Genomic DNA, 12,712 nt, shown 5'->3' with positions numbered 1-12,712 from the left:
GCGAACATTTTCGGTGACGGGGATTCGAACCTGCGACCCTCAGATTGCGAGTCGAGTAAGCACAAAGCTACACAATGGGCTATCTGTGCTCTATCCACCACGGGTATCGAAACCCGGATTCTAGCGTAGTAAGTCCGCAGACATACCGCTGTGCCACTGGGGGACTAATATATATATATATATATAAAGGAAATTCTGTTACATATGTTGTTGTTGTTCCAATTTTAAGTTTTTAGTTATTCTTATCAGATCTCTTTCAATTATAATAAGGTTTTCACGTTCTCAGCTGCAGTTCGTGTTTACCACAAATAGCAGGAGGAATGCCAAAAATATGTCACAGTTAAATTAAACTGAATTTCTTATTCTGGCTGAGTTGAAGAAAAGGGTCAGACACACTGTATAAGCAAAACTAAAAATTGAGACAAATCTGGATGAGAGAAGAAAATTGACAATTATGTAAAATAACCCCATTTCTTCTAGAGTGCATATGAAACCCATATAATGGTCATTTCATGAGTCAAAACATGGAGGATATGTCTTCCACGTGCTGTCAACATCTATTGATTTTAATTCCGTTGTTTTGTCAGCTTAAACAAAAGGTCAACAGTTTGTACTCTAAGCTCACGTTTTCCTGTTTGTTTTGAAGTGAATATTGTTTCGAGTGAAACATCATGTGTTATATATTTCTAGATAACTTCATTCCAGTCATCTGGGTCGTACTATGTTGTCTGGTGCACTTTACAATCTTATCTATCCATAATTTTTACTCAGTTAGTTACCAGCCGTTGGTAACCACAGTGTTTACCAGTACAAGGTGTTTTCCATGTCGATTTTAACGCTCTCGATTGATTCTGATTACAAATGTATTTAAACAGCCAGTCACAGAAATGGTCTTTAATAACGACACTCCTGCTAGACGGACTCTACTATCATGCTCCTCTTCGAGTCTTTCACATCCGTGCTCTTCCTCATTGTCTTCAAGACTACCTGTTAAATGGACGTATATATGCAATTATAAGACCTAATTCCCACGTGACATATCGCATGACCAGCACCTTCTACACGTGCGAAGATTTTGTCTTATGGATTCGTAGGGAGGGATGAAGGCGTATTAAAATAATATGTCTGTGTACATACAAACGTCTTGCTTTCTCTGAACCACTAATACTTCGAACTCTGAATGTGAAAACAATCCATTATTACAGAATATTTGAACACCCCCTACAGTTGATTATTGGTACTTCTTCACTATGGTAGAATTGAAATACACTAACATAAACCTTTTGTTTGTTTGTTGTTAAGCGCAAAGCTACGAAATGGGATATCGGTGTTTCTGCCTACCGCGGGAATCAAACCCTATTTTTATTGTTATTGTTTGTTTTTGAACTTTGCGCAAAGCTATGCGAGGGCTATCTGCACTAGTCGTCCTTAATTTAGCAGCGTAAGACTAGAGGGAAGGCAGCTAGTCATCACCGCCCACCGCCAACTCTTGGGCTACTCTTTTACCAACGAAGAGTGGGATTGATCGTCACTTTATAACGCCCCCACGGCTGAAAGGGCGAGCATGTTTGGTGGGACGGGGATTTGAACTCGCGACCCGCAGACTGCAAGTCGAACTCCCTAATCACCTGGCCATGCCGGGCCCAATTTATTGTTATAAGCCCTCAGACTTACCACTGACCCACCGGTTGATAACACCAAATTTACAAATCTAAAAACAAAATGAATGTTGTTGTTTTTTAAATATAGATAAGAAAACATTTTTTTCTTGTTTATTCTTTGTGATACTTGAATTGGTGACTTTTCAGTTAATTTACGCTGTCAGCAAAATAATTTTATTTTCTTCGCGAAATTAATTCGCGTCGCCTGATAGCACGAGCCGTTTACGAATTTTCTGAATCAATTGTACCTAAAATTCCATTTTAACACTGATATTTTTAAACAGACACCTATTCATTAGCAGAGACAGTCAAGGTGATATATTCTCGCGTGTGCAGTTGTGAACAAAGAGTTTCTTATATAAAAAAAAGTTTTTCTTTTTAAACAAATTTTTCTATTCGAGAGTTAAAAAACAACAACTCTTGTTTAGCAACATATAGCCGACGTCAGCAAACTGGACCCCTGGTGAGTGATTATTTAAACACTGCAGAGGAAAATTTGATGCGATCGTCTTGCACCAGAAGCAGTTGGCACGCGGAACTTTGCGCCATCTTATGTTCACTCCTAATATTACAATGTTTGAATGATTCGTGTATTTTGAATCTGACCAATTCACGATACCTTCGTTTCGATTTATAAAAGGCAGCAATAATTAAACAGATCTCTCGAATCTGTTCGTAAAGATAATAAAGGTAAACATCGTGAAGACGACATTTCAGTCTACGAAACTCTTATTATCGAACAATGGAATTTAGATAACAAGTTCAGCATAAGTTAACGAATTAGTCTGATATAAGATTTTAGTTTTCTCTGTAAGTTAACGTGATATATCGGACTGAAATATTTGTAGCGTGAAACGAACGCAGATTGAAGTAAGCTTGGAATTCGAAGACTTTAAACATTCCAGATATTAGTCTGATCCTCAATGCAATGTAAGAAATCTTGAAGAAATCTGTGATAAAAGTTTTAGTCCGACTCTGTTCTTCATCTCTTCTGCTCTGGAATTAAAGTTGTAAAAAGTCTGATTCCATATTTCATCCTTTCTGCTCTGGAATCAAAGTTATTCTTGTAAAAAAGTTTGATTCCGGATTTCATCTTTTCTGCTCTGGAATCAAAGTTATTCTTGTAAAAAAGTCTGATTCCGGATTTCATCTCTTCTGCTCTGAAAATCCCAGCTTTAACCGTATTCACTGAAGTAACATGAAATGTAATTATTTAGTCAACAGTCCAAGCAGGAAGGGAGAGAATCACCTGAAGCCCACAACAACACAAGAGCTATGGGAGGACCGGAAGTTCCTAAACACGTTCTTTCATTACTTTGTCTTGTCGGAACGAGCGATTTTAGTACAAGTTTGTCGCGTATGGAAAGAAGTGATATACCAGCCCAAGTACTGGCGTAATGCACTGCCTGTGTTATCTTGTCGAGAACTCCGTCGCTGCTCCGATCCATCCAGGCGGAGGATTTATCGTAGCTGGGAGAAGCGAGGAGTGGATTCTCTTGGATTGTTTGAACTCTCTGATCCTGATATTGTGGACTTGATTTACAACTGGCCACTGGGTAACTTGCGACATCTAGCAGTTCGTTGGTCAAACATTTCGAATGAAGGGATGAAAACTCTGCTGACCAGTTTCAGGTCATTGAGGCAGTTGGAATTAGTTGGATGTAATGACGTCACAGATGATGGGTTGTGGTCGAGTCTTTGCCCAAGAATTGTATCTGTAACCGTAGCAGACTGTGTCCACGTGGCCGATCATAGTGTGGCAGCTGTCTTACGACTTCTTCCTTCCTTATACGAGTTCAACCTGCAGTCATACCACGTTACTGACAGTGCTCTGGCCTTCTTCGGCCACCAGCGACCACCTACACTGACTGTCTTGAGGCTTCACTCCTGCTGGAAACTAACTGACCAAGGAGTAGAAAACCTTGTCCACTCAATACCCACACTGGCCGATCTGTCCCTGTCAGGATGTTGTGGGATTACAGACCGTGGAGTAGCATTAATAGCCACTCATCTACGAAACCTGCGTTCTCTCGATCTCTCGTGGTGTCCTAAGGTCACCGACGTGGCTGTACAGTACTTGGTACGGGGTCTCACATTCCTGGAGGAGCTCATACTGGACAGGTACAAAATCTCTATGTTAGTGAAACAATAAGTTCAAATCGTTATATTGCTAGGGATGTCATATTTGACTTTAAACACTGAAAATCAAGATATAAACGTGAAATAAAACGCGTCGTAATTAAGTAACTTGAGCTTACAATAGGTGGACAGAGAGCTATACAGAAACATATATGTGATACCAGAAAAGTAGGGAAATCCTTGCACGGAAAGATGGTAAGAACTTGAAAAATATATAGTGTTATTTAGAACTGTTGAACGTCAGTTTGTCTGAAATTTTGGTGTTCATAACATCATGTCTACCATAATTATAAACAACAAAACTGTGTTGTTGTTGTTTCAAGGTTATACTGTGTTGTTGTTGTTGTTCCAAGGTTATACTATATTGTTGTTTCAAGGTTATACTGTGTTGCTGTTCCAATGTTATGCTGTGTTGTTGTTTCAAGGTTATTCTGTGTTGTTGTTGTTCCAAGGTTATACTATATTTTTGTTTTAAGGTTATACTATATTGTTGTTTCAAGGTTATACTATGTTGTTGTTCCAATGTTATGCTGTGTTGTTGTTCCAAGGTTATTCTGTGTTGTTGTTCCAAGGTTATACTGTGCTGTTGTTTTAAGGTTATACTATATTTTTGTTTTAAGGTTATATTGTGTTGTTGTTCCAAGGTTATACTGTGTTGTTGTTGTTGTTCCAAGGTTATACTATATTTTTGTTTTAAGGTTATGCTATGTTGTTGTTCCAATGTTATACTGTGTTGTTGTTTCAAGGTTATACTGTGTTGTTGTTGTTCCAAAGTTATACTATATTGTTGTTTCAAGGTTATAAGGTGTTGTTGTTCCAAGGTTATACTGTGTTGTTGTTTCAAGGTTATACTGTGTTTTTATTTCAAGGTTAAACTATGTTGTTGTTTCAAAGTTATACCGTGCTGTTGTTTGAAGGTTATACTGTGCTGTTAACCGTTAGTTTGTAAGATATTGTAAACTAGGTGAACCTTTTAATATTCACAGTAGCTTTTGTATCTTCCATAGTATAACATAGACTTTTATAAATAACATGACTTCTTAAAATATTAAACTCTTCCAAACAACGTGACTTGTTAAATATACATGTTACTCGGTGTTACTTTACACCACGCTACATCTTAGATCCTTCCAAACAACGTGACTTGTTAAATATACATGTTACTCGGTGTTACTTTACATCACGCTACATCTTAGATCCTTCCAAACAACGTGGCTTGTTAAATATACATGCTACTCGGTGTTACTTTACACCACGGTACATCTTAGATCCTTCCAAACAACGTGACTTGTTACATATACATGTTACTCGGTGTTACTTTACACCACGCTACATCTTAGATCCTTCCAAACAACGTGACTTGTTAAATATACATGTTACTCGGTTTTACTTTACATCACGCTACATCTTAGATCCTTCCAAACAACGTGGCTTGTTAAATATACATGCTACTCGGTGTTACTTTACACCACGGTACATCTTAGATCCTTCCAAACAACGTGACTTGTCAAATATACATGTTACTCGGTTTTACTACATCTTAGATCCTTCCAAACAACGTGACTTGTTAAATATGCATGTTACTCGGTGTTATTTTGCACCACGCTACATCTTAGATCCTTCCAAACAACGTGACTTGTTAAATATACATGTTACTCGGTGTTACTTTACACCACGCTACATCTTAGATCCTTCCAAACAACGTGACGTTACGCTACATCTTTTGAGGCATGTTGTTTAGGCCACACCGGCCCGTTGTCTAAGTTAAACCTATTGGAATTAATAAACAAATAAGTTATTAATTTTAAAGTAATTCGAGTAGCAACAAGACTAGGCCCACAGTTGGTGGTTAATCAGTTCGTAGTTTATCACTTCAAAATTATGGATGAGCCAGACGACCGTTTGTGTTCAGCTTTGCACGAAAATTCCGAAACAGACAAATCAACCTTTGACAAGGACCTTCAGTGATACTGTTATAACGTTACTACAAGTCGACATTCTTCTGGCAAACGTTATTTCTTTAAACAAATGCCCTGAGCATTCAAAGAGCATCTTTTCTTTTGGCAGGGGGAACCGTTTGAAACTACTGTAATTATTCACTTTGCATTTGGTTGAATGTCAAATAGAAATAAGTGTCGAATCTGGGAAGCCGTTAAGTTTGTGTTTTTTCAACATTACACCCGTAACTCTTCAAACCTCCCCGGAATGTCAGTATTTCTTGGAATGTATCTCTTCCTTTCAGCACGTGAGTCACGTGCTCCACGTGGCGATATTGCTTCTGTGACAGATTTGTTTTATCTTGAGAAAGCGTGTGCTTATTTTAGACTATAAAGGGCTGTTCATCACGAAACCTGTACTGTGGAATTAAAAACCTACGTGTTTCTTTGGTTCATCATTTGACAGAACGAGTCCTATATATAGTGCAATATCCGACTGTCCTTTTATCGTGTTAAAGACGCTACAGATTTTTAGGGAACGTTTTAAACGTTTAATATATCCGTTAAAATTTGCGAGATATAAGAACTTCGCGAAAACGTTCGCTCGCCTGGTTTTCAACATCCGTTTATATGTCAAACTTTCAAACCTGTTGTGGAACCAATCCCAAGAGTTTCCCAACCTCCCTTGATCTCCCCTTTAGAGGGGGGGGGCAATATAAAAATATTGAAAATATAAACGTAGATGCTTATTTTCGACGATCCCTTACATGTCCATTCCGATTTTCGAGCAAATCCCTTGGGGGTCTGAAATTGGAAAATTTCCAAATTTTAAAGTACTTTTCACTAATTTTTAAACAATTTTTTTATTCAAACTTGGAATCTCTCCCCCCCCCTCAAAATGTCCCTCGGTTGGATAGCGGTAAGTCTTCGGGTTTACAATGTTAGAATCAGGGGTTCGATTCCACTCGGTGGACACAGTAGATTGTCCGATGTGGCTTTACTATAAGAAAACATACATACTTGCCACCCCACCCCCTAGTGGCACAGCGGTATGTCTGCGGACTTACAATGCTAGAAACCCTCCCTAATCCCTTACTCCTATTTCTGAGGCCTCACCACGAATCTTTTTTTAAATTATTTTTTCTGGAGAGCCCGAGAGTCGTTTCCTCCAAAAATCGTGAAAGGAGTTAAAAAACTTGCTATATTACAGATACACAGGAATGAATATCACCATAAAACGTTTCTATTTTTATAAATGGTCGCGGGCCCCGGCATGGCCAGGTGGTTAGGGCATCCTCAAAGTTTATGTGTGTAGTTTAAAAGCGTCACATTGAAGTTTATAAGCGTCTAAGATTAATTAAAAGTCCGCGAAATGACTGTTACACATTATATTGATTATATCTTCTTTTTTTTTTTACAACCTCGATGAAAAGCGAGCCGATTAAATTTACTAATTATACTATCGTATAACAGAGAGATGAAAGGAATTTTGTGACGAGGTATATTCGCCGGGTTTATTACACTGATCTTTAATGAAGCGAGTGACATGAGTGTGGTAAACGTCCCTTAGGAACGCAGAGTTAGTGAAAAATCTCGCTAAACGCATGTTCCGGGAATACGTGCATTTCCACGGCTACGTATACTATTAGCCACGCCCCAGTTTAACAGTTCTTTTTTGCCGTTGCAATAAGTCAGGCAATAGATTACCCTGAAGACCTTGTCCAGATTCAACAGACGCAGTAAGTCAGGCAATAGATTACCCTGAAGACATTGTCCAGATTCAACAGACGCAGTACGTCAGGCAATAGATTACCCTGAAGACATTATCCAGATTCAACAAACGCAGTAGGTCAGGCAATAGATTACCCTGAAGACATTGTCCAGATTCAACAGACGCAGTAAGTCAGACAATAGATCACCCTAAAGACATTATCCACATTCAACAGACGCAGTAAGTCAGGAAATATATTACCCTGAAGACATTATCCAGATTCAACAAACGCAGTAAGTCAGGCAATAGTTTACCCTGAAGACGTTATCCAGATTCAACAGACGCAGTTAGTCAGGCAATAGATTACCCTGAAGACATTGTCCAGATTCAACAGACGCAGTAAGTCAGGCAATAGATTACCCTGAAGACATTGTCCAGATTCAACAGACCAGTTAGTCAGGCAATAGATTACCCTAAAGACATTATCCAGATTCAACAGACGCGCGTTTATACATCAAAAAGATCACCTTAAGGAACACTAAATATAAAATATGCCAAATAACTGTGAACGTTAGTTAAATGAAACAGTTTATATATATATATATATAGTAATATCAAAGCTACATTGTAAAAATTACAACAATTATGTTAAAAAACCTTCAATTTTTGTTTAATTTTTCCTGGTTGTTTCTTGTAGCCATGCTCACTCTAAGTTTCGTTAGTAAGATACAAAATTTGCCTACTTTGTGACACAAGAAGTAAGACTATTTTGAGGCACCGTTCATTAGCACTAAACATCTAAGATGGATAACTTTGTCGCCATTTTGTGACGATTTTCCGTTTATGTTATAGAGATTTGTTCGGTTGGCCCGTTGCAAAATGAACAATGCTTCAAAGCCAAAGAAAAGTTTGTCGTGTTTACACGATGTGACGAAGGAATGTGCGACTTTAGTTTTGGCAACATGCAACGTCAACCAACATATTCCATACACTACAGTGAATATAATCACCCTAAGCCTAAAAAGGTTTTTAATTTTGAACTAAAATCAACAACTAATGAATAATAGAACTTTTTATTTACTTTATTGAAGGGATGAAGATGATGTAAAATAAATTAGTAAAAGTCTAAAATAATTTTTTATCAAAAAATAAAGCAATAGAATGAATTATTACGTGTGCTTAGATAATTGTTATTGGGCTATCTGCGGTGTCTACCGCTGGGAATCGAACCCCATATTTTAGCCTCCATTGGGAACCTCTCACGTTCAGTCTCAAGAATTAAACTCTTGGAATACAAAATGAAGCTGAAAAGAAAAGAAAACAAGGCAATTTATTCAGAACTACTGACTTCGAATTCATTTCCTTTGTAAGATCGAACAAAAAACACATACAGCATCTAAATGATTAAAAAAGGAAAAAATAGGCTCGACTTTTTTAGATTGAATAAATTCATATATCTTAGCTATTTATTCATGGGAGTGAAAACACATATCATAGGACTGAAAACACTTAACATGGAAGCGAAAACACTCATCATGGAAGTGAAAACACCTATCATGGAAGTGAAAACGCTCATCATGGAAGTGAAAACACTCATCATGGAAGTGAAAACACATATCATAGGAGTGAAAACACTTATCATGGAAGTGAAAACACTCATCATGGAAGTGAAAACACCCATCATGAAAGTGAAAAAACTTATCATAGGAGTGAAACACTTATCATAGGAGTGATAACACTTATCATGGAAGTGAAAACACTTATCCTTGGAGTGAAAACACTTACCATAGGAGTGAAAACACATATCATAGAAGTGAAAACACTTATCATAGGAGTAAAAACACTTATCATGGAAGTGAAAACACTCATCATGGAAGTGAAAACACTCATCATAGGAGTGAAACACTTATCATAGGAGTGATAACACTTATCATGGAAGTAAAACACTTATCATGGAAGTGAAAACACTCATCATAGGAGTGAAACACTTATCATAGGAGTGATAACACTTATCATGGAAGTGAAAACACTTATCATTGGAGTGAAAACGCATATCATGGAAGTGAAAACACTTATCATAGGAGTGAAAACACTTATCATGGGAATGAAAACACTTATCATGGGAATGAAATCAATTATCTGAAGTTCCTGGTACCTATACTACAGCTGAAATTCCTGGTACATATACTACAGCTGAAGTTCCTGGTACCTATACTACAGTGAAGTTTCTGGTACCTATACTACAGCTGATATTTCTGGTACCGTACTACAGCTGAAGTTTCTGGTATCCTATACTACAGCTGAAGTTCCTGGTACCTATACTACAACTGAAGTTCCTGGTACCTATACTACAGCTGAAGTTCCTGGTACCTATACTACAGTGAAGTTCCTGGTACCTATACTACAGCTGAAGTTCCTGGTACCTATACTACAGAGGAAGTTCCTGGTACCTATACTACAGCTGAAGTTCCTGGTACCTACACTACAGAGGAAGTTCCTGGTACCTTATCGTTACTACCCCCAAGTTGGGTTCAGATCAGTATTTAAACCCACATCACACATAGAAGATTCTTTCCGTACTAAAGACCTCCTCCCAATTTCTCTTGTTTCTTGACTTGTATATATTTACACGTGTGAAGACTGTAAGACCTCCTATATTGGCAAACCCCAACACCATCAACTAGTTAGAGCCAATGAACATATGGGAATTTCCATGAAAACACATAAAAGATGAGTACCTAATCCCTGTGTTTCCTCTATAGTGAGGAAACAGGACACGAACTTAACATATCAAAATTCAATATCATTTGCAAGACCAAGACTGATCCGGAATTACTGATTAAAGAAACCCTCTACATCAAACAACTTTCACCAACACTGAACAACATGCAGTCTTCGTTTAAATTGCACATTTTCTAATACGTACAGTATTAGAATTAGTTACTCATTTAATTTTTAAGTTGATGTAGTTTGGATTAAATTACTGTCATTATAGCAATGTATTTTAGTTACTTACTTAAGAATGGGTAATTATTTTATTTTGCTTTAGATACTGAAGGTGAAATCTGTTGATTTCCGAAACGTTTATCTGTGTCCTCTTGTTTATCTTAAGTATCGTTATTCAGTTTATTGTGAAACTTCGTTTTCCTCCAAACACATTAAGTATGGATTAACAGCAGGATTAACCCGACTATCTCTTACGTTTTGACAGCTCCATAATCAGTCACGTACCTGAAATTACGAAGAGCTACAAATCACTTATGGTTCCAGACTTTTCGGACACACTGTATACAATATTTCTATATAGTTACTGCTCTGACTAGTTACGTTATTGTATGAGAGTTTACAAAATGAAATTGGCTCTTTTATTTTCTTACTTGTCATAATTTTTAACGTGATATAGTGATGTTTTTAATTAACTAGCCACGAGAGGTCGCTATCACGCTCCACAACACTTCATTCGTCAAACTTCTCTAAACACCATTTTTGAAGATAAAATATCTCTTAAAGATAACTTATCCTGAGGTTTGTGTCGAACATTAATTATTAATTCATTACTGTAACAAGGTTTAAAATATCTCTTAAAGATAACTTATCCTGAGGTTTGTGTCAAGCATTAATTATTAATTCGTTGCTGTAACATGGTTTAAAATATCTCTTAAAGATGACTTATCCTGAGGTTTGTGTCGAACATTAATTGTTAATTCGTTGCTGTAACACGGTTTAAAATATCTCTTAAAGATAACTTATCCTGAAGTCTGTGTGGAACATTAATTGTTAATTCGTTACTGTAACAAGGTTTAAAATATCTCTTAAAGATAACTTATCCTGAAGTTTGTGTGGAACATTAATTGTTAATTCGTTACTGTAACAAGGTTTAAAATATCTCTTAAAGATAACTTATCCTGAAGTTTGTGTGGAACATTAATTGTTAATTCGTTACTGTAACAAGGTTTATCGAAATTATTCTTACACTATTCTAATATAATCTATTAGATTTGATCGATTTTAATAACCAGCTTATAAACTGTTTTCAAATGTAATTATTAGCCACAAGATGAACGTTTCCTTTCGATGAGACGATTTTGTCTAATATTCTTAGTAAAAGAAATAACGATTAAAAAGAAAAGCGAAAGTCTCGTTGGCTTCAAAGGTTCTTTTCATGAAGCAACTAAAGTCACTTTGATTGATTCTGACTTGTACATGTTTCTGTTGAAACTATGTTTAGTGACTCTCTCCAGTTGTATTGGATAGCCTTTTTATAAACATACTTTTAACACAAACGTCCGAGCGAACAAGTTTTTTAACTGAATGCTGCCCACAGTACCTAGAGAAACGTTCATGGAAATTTGTCTATTCAGTGAGCTTGTAATCTTGTTCGACACCTACCAATTTATAGTATTTTTATCAGCGAGTCTCCATAACATATTTTAACTTTAATAAGTTGTTCTTAACCGGAACTATGCTATAATATAAAAAAACGAGATATAAGAAAAATTAGGCCCGGCATGGCCAGGTGGTTAGGGGGCGCTTGACTCGCAATCTGTGTGTCGCGGGTTCGAATCCCCATCACAACAAATATGCTCGCCCTTTCAGCCGTGGTGACATTATAATGTAGCGGTCAATCCTACTATTCGTTGGTAAAAGAGTAGCCCCAGAGTTGGCGGTGGGCGATGATGACTAGCTGCCTTCCCTCTAGTCTTACACCACTAAATTAGGGACGGCTAGCGCAGATAGCCCTCGTGTAACTTTGGGCAAAATTCAAAATTAAACAAACAATCTTTAAAAATACACATTTCTTTGTTTTATTGGCGACTTAAGTTTTAAATTCGTACAGTTTATACTAAAGTTTCTTTCAGACGGGGTTCACAACCTTACAGTTTTATTTTTGCTAACATACAGACAAGAAATGTTCTTTGTTTTATTGGCGACTTAAGTTTTAAATTCGTACAATTTTATACTAAGGTTTCTTTCAATCGGGGTTCGCAACCTTACAGTTCTATTTTTGTTAACATACAGACAAGAAATGTTCTTTGTTTTATTGGCTACTTAAGTTTTAAATTCATACAGTTTTACACTAAAGTTTCTCTCAGTCGGGGTTCACAACCTTACAGTTTTATTTTTGCTAACATAGAGATAAGAAATGTTCTTTGTTTTATTGGCTACTTAAGTTTTAAATTCATACAGTTTTACACTAAAGTTTCTCTCAGTCGGGGTTCACAACCTTACAGTTTTATTTTTGCTAACATAGAGATAAGAAATGT

At 36.8% G+C, this 12,712-nt stretch overlaps 1 protein-coding gene across 1 annotated transcript in view; it reads left to right on the top strand.

The window, feature by feature from the left end:
* The first annotated feature begins 2,859 nt into the window (after window positions 1-2,859).
* The window catches only part of LOC106466286 (F-box/LRR-repeat protein 16-like), an 18,717-nt gene continuing 8,864 nt past the window's right edge, over window positions 2,860-12,712 (top strand). Inside the window, exon 1 of the mRNA XM_022394267.1 lies at window positions 2,860-3,782. Within this exon, the coding sequence (XP_022249975.1) occupies window positions 2,860-3,782 (923 nt within the window). The remainder of the gene's footprint in view (window positions 3,783-12,712) is intronic.

Source organism: Limulus polyphemus, unplaced genomic scaffold (genome assembly GCF_000517525.1).
Source record: "Limulus polyphemus unplaced genomic scaffold, Limulus_polyphemus-2.1.2 Scaffold2213, whole genome shotgun sequence".
Lineage (NCBI taxonomy): Eukaryota > Metazoa > Arthropoda > Merostomata > Xiphosura > Limulidae > Limulus > Limulus polyphemus.
This window is presented reverse-complemented; position numbering and strand designations above follow the sequence as displayed.